Below are 24380 nucleotides of genomic sequence, written 5' to 3'. Positions count from 1 at the left end.
CGTAACTGAGATACAGTTTCAATTTGCTCCAACTGGAAATCTGCCTCCCTCCCCCCCCCCCCCCCCCCCAGAGTAGAGCATGGAGGTAGTGGCTACACACCACCGCTTCCTTTCCTGCCAAAAATGGTCCCTGCAGGCGTTTGCAGCCACAGGTGGCACCAGTGCTACCTCAGCTTCCCAAACGCCAACCAGAGGAGAAGCGGAGTGAGTAAGGAGCTTTTATCCCACGTCTCATACAAAGCAGACCATCCGCAAAGCCACTGGTGGAAAAGCACCCAGGAAGCAAGTAACTGGCTGCAAAAGCTGCTTGCAAGAGTGCGCCCTCTACTGGAAGGGCGAAGAGAATGCATCAGAACATGCCCAAACTACGGCTGTCTGTGAAATAATGGACTTCCTTTTCAGTGTCAACTTCGAGAAACTGCTCAGGACTTCAGAACGCATCAGCACTTCCAGCGTGAAGTGACAGGTGTTTTGTGAGAAGCACATGAGGCCTATTTGGCTGTCCTCTTGTATAATTTTCTTTTTAAAGGTGAGTACTTCTTTAAAAATTTTATTTTACTTGAAAGGCAGAGTTACAGAGAGGAAGAGGGAGAGGGAGAAAGAGAGAGAGGAAAACATCTTCCATCTGCTGGTTCACTTCCCAAATGGGCCACAACGGCTGGAGCTGGGCCAGTCTGAAGCAGGATTCAGGAGCCTCCTCTGGGTCTCCCACGTAGGTGCAGGGGCCCAAGGACTCAGACCATCTTCCATGGCTTTCCCAGGCACACCAGCAGGGAGCTCGATTGCAAATGGGCAGCCAGGACTCAAAGCAGTGCCCATATGGGATGCTGGTGCTGCAGGCAACTTAACTTGCTACAGCCGCAGTCCCAGCCCCTGGTTAGCCTCTTTGAAGGCACCAAGCTATGAGCTTTCCATGCCAAACATGAAACAACTGTGCCAAAAATCATCCAGCTAGCATACCGCATACACGGAGAACATGCTTTAAGAAACTGCTTCAGGGGTTAGGGTTATGGCACAGCAGGTTAAGCTACAGCCTGCAACGCTGCCATCCCATATGGGCACCAGTTCAAGTTCCTGCTACTGCACTTCCAATCCAGCTCCCTGCCAGTGCACCAGAGAAGGCAGTGGAAGATGGCCCAAGTGTCTGAGACCATTGCCACCCACGTGGCAGACCCAGGCGAAACTCCTGGCGGTGAACCAGATGATGGAAGATCTCTCTCTCACTGTTAACTCCGCTTTTCAAAAAAAAAAAAAAAAATCCTTTAAAAAAATATAACCTACTAGAATGGGAAGTATTCCATTTTCAAAATTTCTTTCTCTTCTTTCTGAACATTAAATTTTTAAAACAATTTTACTTATTTATTTTCATTCCCCAAATGGACAGACACAACAGCCAGAGCTGAGTTGATTAAATACCAAGAGTTTCTTCCTGTTCTCCCATGTGGCTGCAGGGGCCCAAGCACTTAGGTCATCCTCTGCTACTTTCCCAGATATATTAACAGGGAGCTGGATCAGAAGACAAGCAGCCAAGGCCGGCGCCGCGGCTCACTAGGCTAGTCCTCCGCCTGCGGCGCCGGCACACCGGGTTCTAGTCCCGGTTGGGGCGCCGGATTCTGTCCCGGTTGCCCCTCTTCCAGGCCAGCTCTCTGCTGTGGCCCAGGAGTGCAGTGGAGGATGGCCCAAGTGCTTGGGCCCTGCACCTGCATGGGAGACCAGGAGAAGCACCTGGCTCCTGGCTTTGGATCAGTGCAGCGCACCGGCCGTAGCAGCCATTGGAGGGTGAACCGACGGAAAAGGAAGACCTTTCTCTCTGTCTCTCTCTCTCACTGTCCACTCTGCCTGTAAAAAAAAAAAAAAAAAAGGAAGAAGACGACAAGCAGCCAGGACTCAAACTGGCACCCATATGGGATGTTGGTGATGCAGGCAGTGGGCAGGCAGTGGCTTTATCCACTATACCACAGCACTGGCCTCACATTAGATGTGTTTTCTTTCCCTGGGTGTAAAAAAAAATACCTAAGTATATGATTGTGAGTGGAAAAACCAGTGACAGAAATCAGGTCTTGGCAGTTTTTTCATTTTCTTCTGTATGCATTTTTAATAAAAAATCTGGGGATGTAAAACATTAATGCAAATCAAAATTTGTCAGTGAACAAGTCTCAGCCATTTAATTTTATAACACAAACCTGTTAACTGTTTCTGGACAATGCCAGCATTTGGATTTTTCAAAAATAACTAAATTTCTTACTGACACTAACTACTAAGTAGCACTTGTATAATTTTCATCATACAGTAGAATCTGCAAATCTTAAAAAAAAAGTATTTGGGTCTTATTCTATCAACTAAGAGAAGCCACCAGATAATTTTTTTTTTAAAGATTTACTTATTTAATTTCCTTAAAAGGTAGAGTTACGGGGGGGGGGGGCGGAGAGGGAGAGAGGGAGAGAGGGAGAGAGGGAGAGAGGGAGAGAGAGAGGGAGGGAGGGAGGGAGGGAGGGAGAGAGAGAGAGAGAGAAAGAGAGATCTTCTCTTCACCGTTCACTCCCCAAGTGGTTGCAAGGGCCAGGGCTGGAACAGGCTGAAGCCAGGAGCCTGTGGCAAGGCTCCCAGGTCTGGGCCATCCTATGCTGCATTTCCTAGGTGCAACAGCAGGGAGCTGCACCTTAAGTGTGTGTGTGTGTGTGTGAGTGCACATGCACACTTGTATGTCTCCCTCTGTAACTCTTTCAAATAAATCTTTCTTTATTCAAGATTTATTTATTTATTTATTTATTTAAGAGGTAGAGTTACAGACAGAGAGAGGGAGAGGCAGAGAAAGATCTTCCATCCACTGGTTCACTCCCCTAATGGCTGCAATAGCCAGAGCTAGCCTGGTCTTTAGCCAGGAACAGGGAGCTTCTTCCAGGTATCCTACTTGAGTACAGGGGCCAAAGCACTTGGGCCATCTTCTACTGCTTTCCCAGGCCACAATAGAGAGCAAGATAGGAAATGGAGTAGCTGGGACACAAACCGATGCCCATATGGGATGCTGGCACTGCAGGTGCAAGCTTAACCCATTAAGCCACAGAGCTGGCCACTCAAATAAATCTTTTAAAAAATATTTACATTGTCAAGACATGAACTTGCTTAGGTTATTTTATATTTGCAACAGGAATACCACTTTTCTTTATCTTTTTTGTTTAAGATTTATTTATTTATTTGAAAGGCAGAATTACAGAGAAGCAGAGACAGGGAGGCCTTGTACCCGCTGGATTAATTCTGTTGTTTCTTTGCTGATTTTTTATTTGATTGGCTTGTCCGCTGGTCAAAATGGCGTGCGAAAGTCTCCCATTATTATTTATTGGAGCACATGTCTCCCTTTAGATCCACTAACATTTGTTTTAAATAGCTGAGTGACCTAGCACTGGGTGCACACATTTACTATAGTTTCATCTTCCTGCTGAACTGATTTCTTAATCATTACATAATGACCTTCTTTGTCTCTTAACAGTTTTTACTTTAAAGTCTGTTTGATGTGAGAATAGCTACTCCTATTTGTTTCTGATTTCCATTTGCAAGGGATATCTTTTTCCATCCTTTCATCAAGTTGTTTGTTTTTTAATTATAGCCTTCCACTTGAAGGGTAACTCCTTAAGGAAGACGTAAGTCTAAAGTTGTAAACCTCTGAAAGCAGTATTTTTTCAAACTGTACCTTGTATTAGTAGCTCATCTACAGTGAAGGTAAAATAGTTCCATGAAAATCAATTCAGTTATATATACACACCCTCCTATGTGTGTGTATGTGTGTCTGTTGGGTCATAATATAAAACATATTTCTTAATGTAGCTGTAGTCAAAAGCCTGAAAGTCATTGCCCTATAAAACCATCAAAGAGGACTTGACTTCCTTCCAAAGGACACAAAACACGAGGGCTGTTGTGGACTGCTGACAGTGACGTCTCCTCACCTTCTTAGAGCACTTGGCTGAGCTTTTCAGACAGCACTTCTTATGGCAGGCATATTTACACACTGAAAAACAGGCGAGAATGCAGGGCTTTTAGGACTCTGCATACCGAGGACAACAACTTACCAGATTTACAACTTTATTTCAGAAGTCAGTTTTCTCTTTAAATCTGAGACTGTTATAAAATCATATACGTCCTTTGTGCTGTGTTAACAACTAAAAAGGATTTAAACGTGAAAGTGAAATGAAAGAGCATATCTAAGATTTCCAGTCCTCATGCCCCTTCCTCCCTTGCCCAAACTCCAGCCAAGACTAAATTTATGACTTGGGTATCTTAGTGATTTCACAAATTAGTGTCCATATTCCCCCACATATATGTGTACATAAGCCACAAACACCCATTATGATGTATTCTTAGGGGTAAGGAAAGCATCCCGGCAAACACTCTTACTGAAATGGAAAGGAAAAACAACAACAGCCTAGCACATTCAGACACAGGAAAGGTCCAGAACAGAGCTCTGAAAAACCAGGAACACAAAGGGCATTGGTTGTGATCAGGTGATGAGATGGAGAAAAGGATTTCTCTTAGGGTGGCAGATAACGAGGTGGCAGCCCAGGGTGAGCGTGGAGGGGCACACAGTGAGGATTCCTGGCAGGCTGGCTGCCACTCCGCTAATGCAGGTCTGGTCCTGCAGGCCACCACCTCAACATCCTTTCCTCGGCTTCTAGAATCTAACTCTCAGGGGCCGGCTGTGTGGCATGGTAGCTTGATCCTCCACCTGAGGCACCCATCCCGCATGGATGCCGGCTCTAGTCCCGGCTGCTCCTTTTCCAGTCCAGCTCTCTGTTATGGCCTGGGAAAGCAGTGGAAGATGGCTCAGGTCCTTGGGCCCCTGCACCAGCATGGTAGACCAGAAGAAGCTCCTGGCTCCTGGCTTTGGATCGGCTCAGCTCCAGCCATCGCTGCCACCTGGGAGAGTTAACTGGTGGATGGAAGACCTTTCTCTCTGTCTCTCCCTCTTATTGTCTGTAACTCTACCTCTCAAATAAAAAAAGAAAATCCTGGCCGGCGCCGCGGCTCACTAGGTTAATCCTCCGCCTTGCGGCGCCGGCACACCGGGTTCTAGTCCCGGTCAGGGCGCCGGATTCTGTCCCGGTTGCCCCTCTTCCAGGCCAGCTCTCTGCTGTGGCCCGGGAGTGCAGTGGAAGATGGCCCAGGTGCTTGGGCCCTGCACCCCATGGGAGACCAGGAAAAGCACCTGCCTCCTGGCTCCTGGCATTGGATCAGCGCGGTGCGCCGGCCGCGGCGGCCATTGGAGGGTGAACCAACGGCAAAGGAAGACCTTTCTCTCTGTCTCTCTCTCTCACTGTCCACTCTGCCTGTCAAAAAAAAAAAAAAAAAAAAAAAAAGAAAAAGAAAAAGAAAAAAGAAAATCCTTAAAAAAAAAATCTAACTTTCAGAGTTTCAAAGCCAAGATCAAGTAGGGAGGACATGTCATTACATTGGTGAAATCACCAGGATAATTAACAAGAAAGTTAGTTAATCCTATTAATAAATCAAATCAAACCCACCTCAGTCAAAAAAGCAAATTCTTTAAAGATTCAGGTATAAGTAAAAGAAGAAACTACAAAAATTAGACTAACAATAAACAGTCAAGCGAAATTCAATTTACTTGCCATTTTTACTCTCATAATTTTTTAGGCCACTGGTAAAAAGATGAAAGGAAAATTGCTTTGAACAAAGAGCAAGTGAACACATCCAGGAATGGTGGTGACTTTGCTTATAGCCACATGACATCTACCCTTGTCATGACACTGGACCCAGATCTTCCTAAGATTTCCTGCAGTCATTTCTGGTCATCCATTAACAGCGATACCCCACAGAGTGACTTCAAACACCTAAGTGGATGTGCAGAGAAACTGGAACAGAAGCTAAAGGCCCACTGTAAGCAAGAACCAAGCTGCATTACAAACAGTTCCTACTTACACTTTACTTTAAAATGTATTTATTTATTTATTTGAGAGGCAGAGAGAAGGAAAGATAGACAGGGCTCCCATCTAGTTTATTTCTGAAGTGCCTGCAACATCCAGAACTGGACCGGTCAGAGCCAGGAGAGGGAACCCAATCCAGGTCTCTCCTGTAGACAGTGGAAACCCAATTATTTTAAGCTACCTGCTGCCCTCCCAGGGTGCATATTAACAGGAAGCTAGAGACTAGAGCCAGAGTTAGGATTTATTTTTTTTTTTTTAAGATTTATTTATTTGAAAGGCAGGATTACACAGAGAGAAGGAGAGGCAGAGAGAGAAGGAGAGGCAGAGAGAGAAGGAGAGGCAGAGAGAGAAGGAGAGGCAGAGAGAGAGAGAGAGAGAGAGAGAGAGAGAGAGAGAGAGAGAGAGAGGTCTTCCATTTCTGGTTCACTCTCCAATTGGCAGCAACGGCCAGAGCTGCGCCGATCAAAGCCAAAAGCCAGGAGCTTCCTCCACATCTCCCACATGGGTACAGGGGCCCAAGGACTTGGACCATGTTCTGCTGCTTTCCCAGGCTATAGCAGAGCTGGATTGGAAGTGGAGCAGCCGGCTCTTGAACCAGTGCCCATATGAGATGTCTGCACTGCAGATGGCGGCTTTAGCCACTACGCCACAGTGCCGGCCTCCAGAGTTAGTATTTAAATCCATGTACATCAATAAGGGAGGCAGGCATTCAAAGCAATGTCTTAAGTATTAAGGTAACTACACACAACCCTCAACTTACATTGTAGGATTTACATAATCTAGAAAAAATACCTTTTTGGCTATAGCATAAGACATCGTTCGTTCGTTCATTCGTTCGATTGATCAATCTATCTATCTAACCATTTGCCCAACAAAAATCTATTAAACTTATTCTGTACAAGAACTGTCCTAAGATCTGCAGGTACTTAAGTTTCCTGACGTTACAGAGCCTACACTGTAGTGGTACAGACCAACAAAAAAGCAAACAAATGAATGCTTAATGTAATTTTGGATGCTGGTAAGTGCTATAAAAATACTAAACTGAGTAAGAGGATGGAGAAACAGGGTCAGTAAGCATTGTAGAACAGTAAGGGAAGCATTTTTTTTTTAAATTTTATTTTTTGACAGGCAGAGTGGACAGTGAGAGAGAGAGAGAGAAAGGTCTTCCTTTGCCGTTGGTTCACCCTCCAATGGCCGCCGCGGCCGGCACGCTGCGGCCGGCGCACCGCGCTGATCCGATGGCAGGAGCCAGGAGCCAGGTGCTTTTCCTGGTCTCCCATGGGGTGCAGGGCCCAAGCACCTGGGCCATCCTCCACTGCACTCCCTGGCCACAGCAGAGAGCTGGCCTGGAAGAGGGGCAACCGGGACAGAATCCGGCGCCCCGACCGGGACTAGAACCCGGTGTGCCGGCGCCGCTAGGCGGAGGATTAGCCTAGTGAGCCGCAGCGCCGGCCCAGGAAAGCATTTTCCAAGGAAGCGACATAAGGTGGGGATGTGAAATCACAGTAAACTACGAGAGGGAAGATGGAGTGTGCTGCACATTTGACGTACTCAGTGATCAAGTAAAATCAAGACATCTGGTTTGGAGAGAGTACAGATGAAGGACAGTATTACGAGAGACAAAACTAAAGAATTGGGCATTGTGGGGCTGCTGTGGCACAGCAGGTTAACACCCTGGCCTGCAGTACCAACATCCCATAGGGGTACTGATGCGAATCCCGGCTGCTCCACTTCTGATCCAGCTCTCTGCTGTGGCCTGGGAAAGCCGTAGAAGATGGCCCAAGTCCTTGTCCCCTGCACCCGCGTGGCAGACCCGGAGGAAGCTCTTGGCTCCTGGCTTCACATCAGCTCAGCTCTGGCCGTTGCAGCCCATTGGGGAGTGAACCAGCAGATGGAAGACACCTCTCTCTCTCTCTCTCTCTCTCTGGCTCTACATCTCTCTTTAACTCTTTCAAATAAATAAAATAAACTTTTTTTTTTTAAAGAATTAGGCAGTGTGAATTATGCCTTCATGTTAAAGAAGTTGTAAGGCTACTCAGGGAAACGACAGAAATGTCAGATAGTTAAGCAAATACTTCCAAGGTCTCTTGTACTTACATTTACAAACAGAGGCTCGGTCCATTATCCATATCAAAGAAGAACAGTATTCACAGTATGTAGGGATGCTATACTGGGTGGCCTTGAAGATGTGACCATTGTGCTCCTCCACCTGAATGAAAAATTTCAGCCGTTTACATGCAAGCCAACACAGGAAACACTGCCCTAACATAGTCAGCCAGTGGGAAACACTTCAATCCCATGCAGAGTCTTCACTAGGCACTCATTACCAGGGGGAGAATTATGATATTCTGAGAACTTAACAAAAATAAAGTACATGGTCCCTGCTTTCAAAAAGCAACATGATCAACTAATATGTACTAAGCACGTAACAGCTGTCTCATGTAACTCTGAATCAGCACTCAAATCAAAATCAGTAGTTCTCAAATCTGCTTTTTACCCTTGGGAATTTTATATACTCTTGAAAATTAATGATGGAAGAATTTCTACATACATATCTAACCAATATTTACTGTAGTAGAAAATAAAACTGAAAATGATTCACAGAATTTGTTAATTCACTTAAAATTAATAACGTTAAACATATTACATATGAACAAAATGACATTTCAATGAAAACCAAATGTCTTTAAAGCAAAAAAAAAATTAGTGACAAAAGGGGTATTGTTTTACATCTGTGTTAATCCCTTTAATGTCTGATTTAGTAAGAGAAACTCAGGTTCTCATACCCACTTCTACATGCTGTCCCTCGCAGCATGCAGTTTAGTTTGAACACATGGAGAAAACCAGCTTCACAGAGAAGAAAAGTGGAAAATGGAGGAATATGTTAGTAGTTCAGAAACGATATCACACCAAAACTATACAGAAGGTAATTTAAATGCTAATTAAAATGTGAAATTAACACCCATACCAATGAACTAACTATTCATGCTCTGAGACATTAAAATCTATTATTGTAGACTTCATTAAAACATAAATTCTAAAGACATCATTGAGAAAAAAAATAAGTCATAGACTTGGAGAACATATTTGCAAATCATATATCTGATGAAGGACTTGTATGCAGAACATACAAAGAAATCTTATAATTCAACAATAAGCTCAATTCAAAGGATAGACAAATATTAAACAGCTCACCACAGAAGAAATACAAATGGCCAATATGTAAAGGAAAATACATTTTAAAATGTATCAAATTAACACAATGATGAGGTACCGCTTCACACCCACAGAACAGTGGCACCGAGAGAAAGGACCCCTGCACCTCAGACACTGCGTGGGACTGCAAAATGCTAAAGCCACTTAAGAAAAACAGTCTGGCAGTTTCTAAACATTTCATTTTTGTTTAAAGTTTACTTATTTATTAATTTACTTTCTTTTTTTTTTTTAATCTTTTATTTAATGAATATAAATTTCCAAAGTACGACTCATGTGTTACAATGGCTTCCCACCCCATACCGTCCCTCCCACCCACAACCCTCCCCTTTCCCACTCCCTCTCCCCTTCCATTCACATCAAGATTCATTTTCGATTATCTTAATATACAGAAGATCAGCTTAGTATACCTTAAGTAAGTATTTCAACAGTTTGCTCCCACACAGAAACATAAAGTGAAAAATAATAGATGATTTTTTTTAAATGATGATGAAATCAGATCAGACCTATTGTCATGTTTAATCCCAGTGAGAGTCAAGTTGGGAATTGATAATTTCTTTTTTTTTTTTTTTTTTTTACAGAAGATCAGTTTAGTGTACATTAAGCAAAGATTTCAGTCGTTTGCACCCCCATAGAAACACAAAGTGAAATATACTGTTTGAGTACTCGTTATAGCATTAAGCCTCAGTGTACAGCACGTTAAGGACAGAGATCCTACATGAGGAGTAAGTGCACAGTGACTCCTGTTGTTGACTTTACCAATTGACACTCCTGTTTATGGCATCAGTAATCTCCCTATGCTCCAGTCATGAGTTTCCAAGGCTATGGAAGCCCCTTGAGTTCTCCAACTCTTATCTTGTTTAGACACGGTCATAGTCAAAGTGGAGGTTCTCTCCTCCCTTCAGAGAAAGGCACCTCCCTCCTTGAAGACCTGTTCTTTCCACTGGGATCTCACTCACAGAGATCTTTTTGCCAGAGTGTCTTGGCTTTCCATGCCTGGAGAAACCCTTCAAGATATTGGCACAGGCAAAGAATTTCTGGAAAAGACCCGGGAGGCACAGACAGTCAAAGCCAAAATCAACTATTGGGATTGCATCAAATTGAGAAGTTTCTGTACTGCAAAAGAAACAGTCAGGAGAGTGAAGAGACAACCGACAGAATGGGAAAAAATATTTGCAAACTATGCAACAGATAAAGGGTTAATAACCAGAATCTACAAAGAGATCAAGAAACTCCACAAAAACAAAACCAACAACCCACTTAAGAGATGGGCCAAGGACCTCAATAGACATTTTTCAAAAGAGGAAATCCAAATGGCCAACAGGCACATGAAAAAATGTTCAAGGTCACTAGCAATCAGGGAAATGCAAATCAAAAGCACAATGAGGTTTCACCTCACCCCGGTTAGAATGGCTCACATTCAGAAATCTACCAACAACAGATGCTGGCGAGGATGTGGGGAAAAAGGGACACTAACCCACTGTTGGTGGGAATGCAAACTGGTCAAGCCACTATGGAAATCAGTCTGGAGATTCCTCAGAAACCTGAATATAACCCTACCGTTCGACCCAGCCATCCCACTCCTTGGAATTTACCCAAAGGAGTTTAAATTGATAAACAAAAAAGCGGTCTGCACCCTAATGTTTATTGCAGCACAATTCACAATAGCCAAGACCTGGAACCAACCTAAATGCCCATCAACAGTAGACTGGATAAAGAAATTATGGGATATGTATTCTTTAGAGTACTATACCGCAGTAAGAAACAACGAAATCCAGTCATTTGCAACAAAATGGAGGAATCTGGAACACATCATGCTGAGTGAAGTAAGCCAGTCCCAAAGGGACAAATACCATATGTTCTCCCTGATCGGTGACAACTGACTGAACACCAAAAAGGAAACCTCCTGAAGTGAAATGGACACTATGAGAAATGGTGACTTGATCAGCATAGCCCTGACTGCTAATGGACAACTTAATACATTATCCCTCATAGTATTTTTTTTTTTGTCTGTTCTACTTAATATGACTGGTTTAATTCTGTAATTATCACACAGTTATTCTTAAGTGTTGAAAATTAACTGAAATGTGATCCCTGTTAAACATAAGAGTGGGAATAAGAGAGGGAAGAGATGTATAATTTGGGGCATGCTCGGGCTGACTTGCCCCAATTGGTAGAGTTGGAAACATACCAGGGGATTCCAATTCAATCCCATCAAGGTGGCATGTGCCAATGCCATCTCACTACTCCAAGTGATCAATTTCAGTTCACAATTGATCATAATGAAAGGACTAAGAGTCAAAGGGAGCACATAAACAAGTCTAGTATCTGCTAACACCAACCGATAGAATAAATAAAGGGGAGAGTGATCCAACATGGGAAGTGAGATACTCAGCAGACTCATAGAATGGCGGATGTCCTAAATAGCACTCTGGCCTCAGAATCAGCCCTAAAGGCACTCGGATCTGGCTGAAAAGCCCATGAGAGTATTAATTTACTTTCATCTACCTGAAAGGCAGAGCAACAGAGAGAAAGAGAGATCTTCCATCCCCTGGTTCACTCCCCAAATGCCTGCACAGAAGGCGGCTATACCTGGCCAAAGCCAGGAGCCTTGAACTCCATCAGTCTCCCAGGTGGGAGGCAGGAACTCAATTACTGACCCATCATCCACTGCTTCCCAGGATGCATCAGCAGGAAGCTGGATAGGAAGTAGAACAGCTGGAACTAGAACCGGGGATCTGACATGGGTTGCCTGCATCACAAGCTGGCTTAACCAGGTGAGCACAGCTAGTTTCTGAATGTTTTAAACGCAGATAAACCATACTATCTAGAAACACCATCTGAGGTATATCCCCAAGAGAAATGAAAAACACTTCTCCAAAAAAACTTTACACACGTGTTCATGAATAAGCCTCAAAACCTACACACCGCATGATTCTGTTTACCTGACCTTCCAGAAAAGGGAAATTACAGCCACTCACAGGTGGTGACAGCACTGTCTGTAAACTGGTACCAAAAATGCTTTTGGGTGATGCAAATGTTCTACAAGTTGGATTGAGATAATGGGAAAATACGTACATTTAGGAAAAACCACTGAACAGTATACTTAAAAAGGATAAATTTATGTAAATTTATCTCAATAAAGCTGCTTTTGAAAAGCCACTCATACATGGAGTGAACATTTTACCTATGTATGATTTTACAGAGGTATACATTGATCATTTGGAAAATATTGGTTCTTGGAGCTGTACAGCTCTTCTGAATTTTTTTTTTTTTTTTTTTTGACAGGCAGAGTGGACAGTGAGTGAGAGTGAGTGAGAGAGAGAGAGAGAGAGAGAGAGAGAAAGGTCTTCCTTTGCCGTTGGTTCACCCTCCAATGGCCGCCGCGGCCAGTGCGCTACGGCCGGCGCACCGCGCTGATGCGATGGCAGGAGCCAGGTACTTCTCCTGGTCTCCCATGGGGTGCAGGGCCCAAGCATTTGGACCATCCTCCACTGCACTCCTGGGCCACAGCAGAGAGCTGGCCTGGAAGAGGGGCAACCGGGACAGAATCCGGCGCCCCGACCGGGACTAGAACCCGGTGTGCCGGCGCCGCAGGCGGAGGATTAGCCTAGTGAGCCGCGGCGCCGGCCAGCTCTTCTGAATATTGACACATTCATTATGAACCACCACAAAGTCACATTCCTTATCCTGCAATCCACCTCAACACAACACTCTTTATTGGTAATCTGTCATAACCAAAGTGGCAAACACAAGTTTTTCAAAACTTAAATTTTTGCTTAACCGCTTAAATTGAAAACACACTCAACTGTTTTGTTGAAACGATAGTGCCATATTATTCATTTTCAGAAAAAGTCTGCAAAATACTGAAATCTATATAAGTAGCGTAAGTAAAAATGGTATTTCTATGAAAAACAAGTGGCTGGAAACATGTCACAAAAACTTGGACACAAATTGACAGAACAGCCTTATTCAAAACACACAACAAGTTGAAACAACTCAAATGTCCTTCAACTTCATCTGGTCTGACCGTGCCAAGGCAACTCAAAATTCAATACATGTACAGTAGGCTAATTTTTAAGCAGACAATTTTGTATAGCCAACAAATGAAGCTATAAATATACAAATGGCCCTGGGCAGGAAAAAATTCCCCACTCCTGAATGAGTATGTTAAATGTGATATATTGTTTGACCATAAAAAGTGGGCCAGTCCTGTGGAAAAGGAGGTAAACCCATTGCCTGCAATGCCAGCATCCAATATGGGCGCAGGTTCATGTCCTGGCTGCTCTACTTCCAATCCAGCTCTCCACTATGGCCTGGGAAAGCAGAAGATGGCCCAAATCATTGGGCCTCTGCACCCACATGGGAGACCTGGACAAAACTCCTGGCTCCTGGCTTCAGATAAGCCCAACTTTGGTCATTCTGGCCATTTTGGGAGTGAACCAGTAGATGGAAGACTTTCTCTCTCTTTCTGCCTCTCAAATAAATAAAATCATGAAGGGGGAAAAAAAAGGAATGAAGCACTGACACAGGCTACAACATGGGGGAATCTTTAAAATGCTGTTCTACGTGAAAGGTAGTAGACACAAGAGGCCACGTGTTTTAAGAAATTTTTTCCATTTATCAATCTGAAATGTCCAGAATCAGCAACTCCAGAGACACAGAGAGATTACTGTTTTCAGGGCGCAGGGATAGGGAGAGTAGAGAAAGACCTTCCATCTACTGGTTCTCTCCACAAATGGCCACAAAAGCCAGTGTTGGGCCAGACTGAAGCCAGGATTCAGGAGCTCCTTCCAGGTCTCCCATGTGGTAACAGGGGTCCAAGCATTTGGGTCTTCTTCCGCTGCTTTCCCAGGTACCTTAGCAGGGAGCTCGATGCAAAGTGAAGCAGCCAGGATTCAAACTGGCACCCATGTGGGATGCCAGCACTGCAGACACAGACAGCAACTTCACCTTCTGTGCCACAGCATCAGCCCCTTGACTTTCTTTTCTGTCTCCCTCTTTAGCACTTAAAGGGCTCATCTGTGTAATCCAAGATAAACTCTTTTGTTAAGGTGAGTTAACAGCAACTCAGTTTTTACAAGGTTCCTTCACAATACCACCAAGATTATTGTGTGAATAAATAAACCAGGTGACAAGAACCTTTGGGCAGTGTGTGTGTTGGGGCAGGGTTACTTCTTTAGAATTCTGTCTAACGGCCGGCGCTGTGGCTCACTAGGCTAATCCTCCGCCTGCGGCCCTGGCACACGGGGTTCTAGTCCCGGTCGGGGCACTGGATTCTGTCCCGGTTGCTCCTCTTCCAGTCCAGCTCCCTGCTGTGGCCCGGGAGTGCAGTGGAGGATGGCCCAAGTGCTTGGGCCCCACACCCGCATGGGAGACCAGGAGAAGCACCTGGCTCCTGGCTTCGGATTGGCGTGGTGCACCGGCCGCAGTGCGCCGGCCATAGTGGCCACTGGGGGGTAAACCAATGGCAAAGGAAGACCTTTCTCTCTGTCTCTCTCTCTCACTGTCCACTCTGCCTATCAAAAAAATTAAAAAGAAAAGAAAAAGAATTCTGTCTACCACAGATTATAGAGAGACCTCCTTAGCAAATCATTCAATGATAAAAGTAAGGCAGAGTATTATATTACTATTTAGCACACTCCATTTAGTGTGAGAAAAGGTGTAACACAAGCACAGCACGTCCAATTTACTTATACAGGAATCCTCCCTCAGCTCTGTTTTCTTCTTTCCATGATTTCAGTCACCTATGCAGTTCAAAGATATTAAATGGAAAATTCCATAAACAAACAATTCTGACATTTTATATTATCTGCTATTCTTAGAAGTGTGATGAAATCTCCCATCATCCTAGCCAGTCTCACTTAAGAGATGAGTCGGCTTTTTTTGTCTGGCGTACCCACAGTGCACACAAGACCCATTCGTTGGTCGGATAACGGCCATTTCAATCATCACATCTAGCGTCATGTTATTGTAGGGCTTATGTTCAAATAACCCTATTCTACTTACCAATGAACCTCACACACAGAGTAGTGATACCGGCAATTTGGATATGCCAAAGAGAAGTCATAAAGTGCTTCCTAAAGTGAAAAGGTGAACGTTCTGAACCGAATACGGAAACAAAGGAAAAAAACCTGTATACTGAGGTTACTAGGGTTTACAGTAAGCAGTATAGCAGAGAAAGAGGCCTACATCCATCTCTGTATCCCACAGTAGAGAGCCTGGGATCAAGTCCCAGCTCTGCTTCAGACTCAGCTTCCTGCTGATGCACACCCTGGGAGGTGGCAGATGATGGCTCAAGTATCTGGGTTGCTGCCACCCATGTGGCAAACCCAGTGGAGCACCTGGCTTGGCCCAGTTCCAGCTACTACAGCCATCTGGGGAGTGAACCAGTGGATGCAAATTCAGTGTCTGTTTGTCTCTGTCACTCTGCCCTTCAAATAAACAAACAAACAAAAAAAAAAAAAAAAAAAACCTTCTGAAATGTATCTGGTAAGAAAAGAAACCTCTACCATGAAGGAAAAGGTAATCTGTGTTTTATCCACTGTCATACCCCAAACTATAAAAGTTATGACCACAATGAGAGACATGGGCTCAGTTAAGATGGAAAGAATATTAGTTTCATGGATCAAAGACATCAAGAGAGGAATGCTTGCCTAATCTGTAAGTTAAACCTTATCACAAGTTAGTAAAATGGCACAGTCTTATTGATGGTGCAATCTACACCTTGACACCATCCTAGGCTCTAGCCCCCACCACCATTCCTGGAAGCCAGGTGGCCATTAGGCCCAACCACAGGTGTCAAGCTCCACCCCCACCCTACTGGGATTCACTACTCCAACTTCCCTGCCTGCACCCCAACAAAAGTTTTAAAAGGACCTGTGCCTGAACACGTGGCTCTTTCTTTCTGTCTCCTCATCTTTCCTGCTCTCTTACACTCTCTCTTTTTCCTTCTTCACTCCTTCCCTCCAGTCTGTTGAGTTTCCCCAATAAATCTTTTCCCTTAAAAGAAAAACCCATCACAGATGTTTGTGTACAACAAAGAGCATACATAGGTCTGCACTACATGCATCACCCTCGGCTTTGGGCACCCACTGGGGTCTTTTCCTCATGGATACTTCCAGTGTGTGGAGGCAAAGCTACACTGAAAAGCCACATGAGAAACTAACAAAAACCTACCTAATCTACCTCCAGAGGATAAAGGGCGCAGGAATCAGATTTCTCAGTATATCTACTTTACAAAAAATTCAAACAATAAAAATTTATTATCTATTAGGAAAAAACAGTACATTTGTTTCTATCAGTGTGAACTCATAATTGTTATTCATTGGATCATAATATTTTACTCACTTACGTTGATGCTCAGATAATAACAAATTCAACAGTGTTCTTTTGTACTTAATAAACAAAATACTAATTAATAGTTGTAATTTTGCTAGTTTTTAAAATTCCCTTATAGAAATCAACTATAAAAAGACAGACAGACATGTATCTCCTAATACCAAATGTTGAAAACCATGAACTCTGTGGCATGCCTTGTAGATACTCCACTGCATCACCTTAATCTAATCATGAAGAACACGGCAAACTCAAATTAAGGGGGGCCGGCGCTGTGGTGTAGCGGATAAAGCCGCCTGCAGTGCCGGCATCCCAGATGGGTGCCGATTCAAGTCCTGGCTGCCCCACTTCTGATCCAGCTCCCTGCTATGGTCTGGGAAAGCAGTCGAAGATGGCCCAAAGCCTTGGGCCCCTGCACACACATGGGAGATCCAGAAGAAGCTCCTGGCTCCAGATGGGCGTAGCTCTGGCTGTTGCAGTCATTTGGGGAGTGAACCAACAGATGAAAGACCTGTCTCTCTGCCTCTCCTCTCTGTGTAACTCTGACTTTCAAATAAGTAAACAAATCTTTAAAATAAAAAAAAAACTCAAATTAAGGAACACTCCATTTTTCGGGGGGTGGGGAGCACGAACGCAGTCTCCTACTATCACAAATTATGTAGTCGCGTTTCCTACATGTGGGGAAATGGAACATTGTATTTTTAAGAATGGCCTATCAGTATTGCGGCACAGTGAGTTAAAGCCCCAGCCTGCAGTTCCCAGATCCCATATGGGTGCCGGTTTGAGAACTGGCTGCTTCTCTTGCAATCCAGCTCTCTGCTAAGGCCTGGGAAAGCAGCAGAAGATGGCCCAAGTCCTCGGCCGCTGCACCCACGTGGGAGACCCGGAGGAAGCTCCTGGCTCCTGGCTTCAGATCAACTCAGCTCTGGCCTCGTGGTCATTTGGGGAGTGAACCAGCGGATAGAAGACCTCTCTCTCTCTCTCTCTCTCTCTCTCTCTCTCTCTCTCTCTCTCTCCAGCTCTACATCTCTCTGTAACTGCCTTTCAAATAAATAAAAATAAATCTTTAAAAAAAAAAAGCCTATGTTCAACAATGCCAATGTCATAAAAACCTAGGATAGAGGAAAAATGTTCTAGATTAGAAAAGACTAAAAGGCCATGATAGCTAAATGCAATAAGGATCTTTTGTTATAAAGGCACAACACTGAGAAATCTAAATAAACCTAGCCTAAGGGATTCGAGTAATTCTCTTGCAACTCTGGTAATGCTGAAATTAGGTCAAAATGAAAAGGAGCAAAGGGCAGGAGAGAGGAGGAGAGGGGAGGAGAAGGAGGAAGAATAAAAAGAAAAAAAGAATTGATGTAGGTAGGGCAGTGAGATCCTGCTGCTAGAACAAGTCAGGGGAGACAGAACCCTTCCCAATCATCCACACATTCACTCACTCTTGTTCTTAAGACTTATTCTATTTACTTGAAAGGCAGAATTGCAGGGATCTTCCACCTGCTGGTTCACACTCCAAATGGCCACAACAGCTGGGGCCAGGGCGAAGCCAGGAGGCAGGAGCCTCTTCAGGATCTCCCACGCAAGTGCAAGGGTCCAAGGACTTGGGCCAACTTCTACTGTTTTCTCAAGTGCATTAGCAGGAGCTGGATCAGAAGTGGAGCAGCCGGGACTAGAACCACTGCCCATATGAGATTATGGCACTGCCAAGTCGCAGCTCGACCTGTGGGCTCTCTTTTCCTTTCTGATTTCTGCAAGTGTGTTGTGAGGATAGCTGGTTTGGTATAAGCTCCAGAGCTCAAGAGAAGCACAAGAGAGGAGCGTGATGAGAAGTTTCTATGGGACAAAAGGTACCACAGGGTGGGATGTCCCAGATGAATACACAGAACCGAACAAAGACACAGAAAGAACGATTCTCAGAGAGAACACTAATTATTTCTATTTAAGCTGGAGAATATATCTTTAATACATTTTAGAGTTTTGTCTATTATGGGTATATATGTACATATATTTGAGAAAATAAAAAGTGATTTGGGACTGATGTAAGGATAAATAGATCAATGAATAAAAATAGAGACTACAAAATTAATTGAAATGTAGTTAAAACTGGGTATACCATAAAAATGTATTTCAAACTAGAGGGAAAAAAGTTATCACAATAGTGTTCAGATAATTTATATGCTGTTGAAGAAATCAAGACAATCCCTACCTTACTCTTGGGACTAAAACAAATTTCAGAATGATTAAACACTTTTTAGAAGAAAAAATAATAGGGGCCAGCATTGTGGTGCAGTACGTTAATCCTTCACATAAGGCACTGGCATCCCATATGGGCGCTGGTTCTAGTCCCGGCTCCTCCTCTTCCAATCCAGCTCTTTGCTATGGCCTGGGAAAGCAGCAGAAGATGGTCCAAGTACTTAGGCCCCTGTACCTGCGTGGCAGACCCCCAACAAGGCTCATGGCTCCTGGCTTTGGATCAGCACAGCTCCAGCCATTGTGGCCATTTGGGGAGTGAACCAGCGGATGGAAGACCTTTCTATCTGTCTCTCCCTATCTCTGTATGTAGCTCTACCTCTCAAATAAATACATAAAATCTTAAAAAAGAAAAAATAATAAATGTACCAGGAAAAGAAATGGAAAGAAATAAATTGTAGCTTTTTCTTTCGGGTCCTCAGTTCCAAGATGACACAGAAAAAGAAGGATCAACAGCTATGCTAAAAAGGGCTGCAGCCACGTGTGGCCTTCTCACTGCACTAACTGCATTCACCGTGTGCCCAAGGACAAGGCCATTAAGAAGTCTGTCATTCTCAACACAGTGGAGGCTGCAGCCATCAGGGACATCTCCGAAGCCAGTGTTTTTGACGCGTGCGTGCTTCCCAGCTATATGTAAAGCTACATTATTGTGTCAGTTGTGCCATTCACAGCAAGCCAGTCAGAAATGGATCTCATGAAGCCCACAAGGACTGGACACCACCACCCCAATTTAGAGCTGCCACTGCTGCCCCACAGCCTCCACCAAAGCCCAGGTGAAGAGTGTAATCTTCAAGGGCTGAAGAAAAATTATTCTCTGGAAAAATAAAGTGGAAATTTAAGCTTTAAAAAAAGAAACTGTAATAATTATATAATAATTTGTCTAAGATAAACAGAAATCTCAGTAGCATAAAGACAAAGACTGCTGAAATAAAATTTCTACAATACATCAAATATATTCAAAGTAAATAATAATTGCACTAAAATCTCTAGAAAAGGAATAGGAATATGTACACACATAAATACTTTCAGCGGCACAGAGTCTGAAATAAGACAAAAAAAACCGGTAACAGTGGAAGAGGTTTACTGTATAAAGTATACCATTTCAGATTGTGTTTCCATGACTATTTCACTGAAAAAATTAGTTAAAAATCTTAAAAGATTATGGCAGCAAAACAGAGTTAAATCAAAAATTCCATTAATTCTGACTGGTAGTAATGCCTATATCAAACCACATAGCGGAAGACTATTAGGAGTCAATTTTTTCCTTAAAAAATAAAAAAAAATCCCTCTGTGTCTCTCCCCCTTTTTTTCTTTTAAGATTTATTTATTTATTTAAAAGGTAGAGTTACAGAGAGGCAGAGAGAGAGAGAGAGACAGAGAGACAGAGAGAGACAGAGAGGTGACAGAGAGGTCTTCCATCTACTGGTTCACTCCCCAAATGACCACAACGGCCAGAGCCAAGCTGATCTGAAGCCAGGAGCCAGGAGCTTCTTCCGGGTCTCCGGGGCGGGTACAGGGGCCCAAGCACTTGGTCCATATTCCATTGTTTTTCTAGGCCACATAGCTGAGAGTTGGATCAGAAGTGGAGCAATCAGGGGCCGCGCCGCAGCTCACTTGGCTAATCCTCCGCCTGTGGCGCCGGCACCCGGGGTTCTAGTCCTGGTTGGGGCGCCGGATTCTGTCCTGGTTGCACCTCTTCCAGGCCAGCTCTCTGCTGTGGCCCGGGAAGTACAGTGGAGGATGACCCAAGTGCTTGGGCCCTGCACCTGCATGGGAGACCAGGAGGAAGGACCTGGCTCCTGGCTTCGGATCGGCGCAGCACACCGGCCGTAGCAGCCATTTGGGTGGTGAACCAACAGAAGGAAGACCTTTCTCTATGTCTCTCTCTCTCTCACTGTCCACTCTGCCTGTCCAAAAAAAAAAAAAAAGAAGTGGAGCAATCAGGACACAAACCAGAGCCCATGTTGGGATGTTGGCACTGCAGACAATGGCTTTACCTGCTACGCCACAGTGCCGGCCCCTCTCCCTCTCTAATACTGCCTTTCAAATAAATAAAATAAATTAGGCCGGCGCAACAGCTAATCCTCCACCTGCGGCGCCAGCACACGGGGTTCTAGTCCCGGTTAGGGCACCAGATTCTGTCCCGGTTGCTCCTCTTCCAGTCCAGCTCTCTGCTGTGGCCCGGGAAGGCAGTGGAGGATGGCCCAAGTGCTTGGGCCCTGCACCAGCATGGGAGACCAGGAGAAGCACCTGGCTCCTGACTTTGGATCGGCACAGTGCACCGATTTATCAAAAATCAAGCAACAGAGATAGATAATATGAAATGGAAATAGGAACAAAGGTAAAACTTGTTCAAAACCCTTTGGAAATGTTTTATGAATTACAAGTACATATATCTGTAAAACCCTAAATACCCCCCATTTTCTTTACAGGGTGGGGGGTGGGGGAGTCCCTTTGTAGTTCCCTCCTGAGAAGGATGACTGATGCACACGTTTCCTGAGTTATAGAAACCTTCAGGAAGCCATTTTAGGGAGCCACACTGACAGCAACAGCAGCCACTGAATTCATTTGTCATTCTCAATTTTTGGAAAGACATAACTGATTACCTCTTAAGCATCTGATTACACCTATTCCTTAACTATATCCACAGAAATAATGTGTGATGTACTTTGGGCCACCAAGCTGAAAATTGCTTTCTCATACTAGAAAAGGCAGATTACAACTTACCAAATCAGTTTCTTTTTTCCTTCTTTTCTTCCTTTCTGTTTTTGGTACCTGGCAGAGTATAGAGAGTAACACAAAAATTGTGATAACAAAGACTAACACACTTGCTGAATTATCTGCTCAACAGGTAACCGGGCAGCTCTTTATTCTTTAACAGGAAATGTACAGTGAGAACAAGCAAATATGAGAAAAAATTTGGTAAAATACATGCTAATAAAATCAACAGACTAGAAGGATGGATACTTTAGAGATTATTTTTTAAACAGCCCTGACCAAAACTAATTAAAATGACTTTTATTTTAAGCATTAACTAAATGATGATTCATTTTAAAGATTTTTACTTCCTACATTTTGGCTCTAGAAAACTATCACAGAGGTAAATACCAAAGATACTGTTTGGGACATGGACAAACTCTCTTATATGTAACACTTCCTGATAACCACAACATGGAACAATCTAAACCATTCTTTAAAACTTATAAACAAATGTTGTATATGCCTGGTAATAATCTTCTGCATAAAATAGAGATCTTAAATTTAGATCTAGTACAGAACTTTTAAGGACTAGTTTCTGTTTGGCTACTTCAAAAGTGATCTAAGATGGTTTATAAATCTAAATATGTAAAAACTAGAATAAAAATAAAATGGAACATCATCAATACAAAGGACTGATGATGATCCTGATGCAAACAGGTACCTCACTACTGCATCTGCAATGATAAAATGAAACACACTAATGACTCTGTCTGAGCCTGCTGTCTCTCCATATGGATTCTCAATGGTTATGTAATGGAGCTGAAGTAAGAAGCAAAGAAAGTAACAAACACCTCATACCATTCTCAGAGCCAAAGAGGCCTGAAAAATAAGGGTTACTTAGTACAGTTACATAGATTTCCCAAAGTATACATTTTTCTAAAGACTAATTCAAAGGGAAATACAATCTGTGGGTCCTTGTATTAAGGCCACCAAATGACACAATGAGTCACACCTTTGACCACTGCTTTTCAAAAGGAAATTCCGGTGCTGATTTCTATTACAACTGAGGGTATAATATTATATTTTAATTTCATGGAGAACCATGTTCATTGCAGAGGGTTTAGGAAACATGGTCTGATGAACTGAACTTCTAAAACAGAATGGGGTCTGGAGGGCCTAAAGGAGAACTAGGCTGATGTGTTCACGATGATGTGTGTCAAACACCAGATGTCCCAAATAGATTCTTTAACAGGATCAATCAAAATATATGACCTTTACCTTTGTGGCTGTGCAATCCAAGGTCTTGAATTCATTCATATATTCATCTAAAAACACTTTGAAAGTATTGACCCAAACTCTCACTGGAGATTCACTCCAGTCACGCTGCTCCAGCCTCATGGTCTTCTCCAGAATCTGCTCAAACAGTGCGTGGAGGTCTTTGTACCGTATGCTTTTCCCGTCATCCATCTAATAAGCAGTAAAGAAGAAATGTAAGGTTTCATCAAGGTATTCTTTGCCTCTAGGATACAGGAGTCTGAGTCGACATAATATTGGGTGATATTCAGAATGAAGATTAGGATCCAGCTATGCCATATATATATATTTTTTGACAGGCAGAGTGGACAGTGAGAGAGAGAGACAGAGAGAAAGGTCTTCTTTTGCCGTTGGTTCACCCCACAATGGCCGCTGCGGCCGGCGCACCACGCTGATCCAGAGGCAGCAGCCAGGTGCTTATCCTGGTCTCCCATGCCGGTGCAGGGCCCAAGCACTTGGGCCATCCTCCACTGCCTTCCCGGGCCACAGCAGAGAGCTGGACTGGAAGAGGAGCAACGGAGACAGAATCCAGAGCCCCGACCGGGACTAGAACCCGGGGTGCCGAGCCTCAGACGGAGGATTAGCCTACTGCGCCGTGGCGCCGGCCCAGCTATGCTTTCTAATGAGTATTTATATAAATTCCCACTCTGGTATAAAGAGATGCAGTAAGTGTTTGTGCAAATTCTGGGAACTCCTCCTCCAAGTCGGGAATTTTAATTTTATATAGCTATAAAGATGATTTGCATCCCTCTTAATTACTAATCAACCCAGAAATAAACTTAATAAGGTAGTTCTATGCTAAAACTGAAAGAATACTTGAATCTTTGCCTTACAGCACATTCAGAAACCTTGAAAAAAAAACTTTTCAAAAGACTGACAATGGTCAGAGTAACGTCATATTACTTACAAAGGAATCCAAATGGAATTTTTAAAAATTTTTAAATGAAATCTGGAGTATTTATAAGAAAGAAAGCTCAAAAAGTACTATACATGTTTAGAATTTATTTCTTGCTTCAGATCTGAAGGGTGAACTTTTTTGATCCACGGTTAGCAAACCACTATTGAGCTCTGCTTCATTGTGCTGTCTCTCCCTACCTGAATTGGAGGACCCAGCACCTCTGAGTCCCTATCCAGAACTCCAGAGAGGAAGCACAGAAGACCGTGAAAAAGTTGGGCAGGATTCAAAACATGTGGACAACCTGTCCCCTCTCCAATCTAGCAGGCTGTTATAAGTGATGATTTCTATATTTTAGTCTCCAGATTATTATTCTCTCCCATTTCTTTCTTTCTTTTTTTTTTTTTTTTTTTTTTTTGGACAGGCAGAGTGGACAGTGAGAGAGAGAGAGACAGAGAGAAAGGTCTTCCTTTGCCGTTGGTTCACCCCACAATGGCCGCCGCGGCCGGCGCACCGCGCTGATCCAATGGCAGGAGCCAGGTACCATGGGGTGCAGGGCCCAAGCACTTGGGCCATCCTCCACTGCACTCCCTGGCCACAGCAGAGAGCTGGCCTGGAAGAGGAGCAAGCGGGACAGAATCCGGCGCCCCAACCGGGACTAGAACCCAGTGTGCCGGCGCCGCAGGTGGAGGATTAGCCTAGTGAGCCGCGGCGCCGGCCAATTCTCTCCCATTTGT

The 24380-nt window shown here is 43.8% G+C and overlaps 1 protein-coding gene and 1 pseudogene across 36 annotated transcripts in view; one reads left to right on the top strand and one right to left on the bottom strand.

The window, feature by feature from the left end:
* MYO9A (myosin IXA) overlaps positions 1-24380 on the bottom strand; it is a 281572-nt gene that overhangs the window by 31709 nt on the left and 225483 nt on the right. For 32 of the 36 annotated variants that reach the window (XM_089310956.1, XM_089310963.1, XM_089310972.1 and 29 more), the window contains 4 exons: positions 22713-22901; positions 21462-21509; positions 8028-8139; positions 3942-4003 (listed from right to left, as the gene is read on the bottom strand). In XM_089310956.1, the coding sequence (XP_089167082.1) occupies positions 3942-4003; positions 8028-8139; positions 21462-21509; positions 22713-22901 (411 nt within the window). Of the gene's footprint in view, positions 1-3941; positions 4004-8027; positions 8140-21461; positions 21510-22709; positions 22902-24380 lie in introns of those variants that run through there. The other 4 variants (XR_016218481.1, XR_016218482.1, XR_016218484.1 and 1 more) reach the window with 2 other exon arrangements.
* Positions 18721-19623, top strand: LOC108178328 (small ribosomal subunit protein eS26-like; annotated as a pseudogene).

The sequence above is a fragment of the Oryctolagus cuniculus genome, chromosome 12 (genome assembly GCF_051225735.1).
Source record: "Oryctolagus cuniculus isolate XC-2025 breed Fujian yellow rabbit chromosome 12, ASM5122573v1, whole genome shotgun sequence".
In the NCBI taxonomy this organism is placed as follows: domain Eukaryota; kingdom Metazoa; phylum Chordata; class Mammalia; order Lagomorpha; family Leporidae; genus Oryctolagus; species Oryctolagus cuniculus.
Note: the sequence above shows the minus strand (reverse complement) of the source record. Positions and strands in the feature narration are given on the sequence as shown.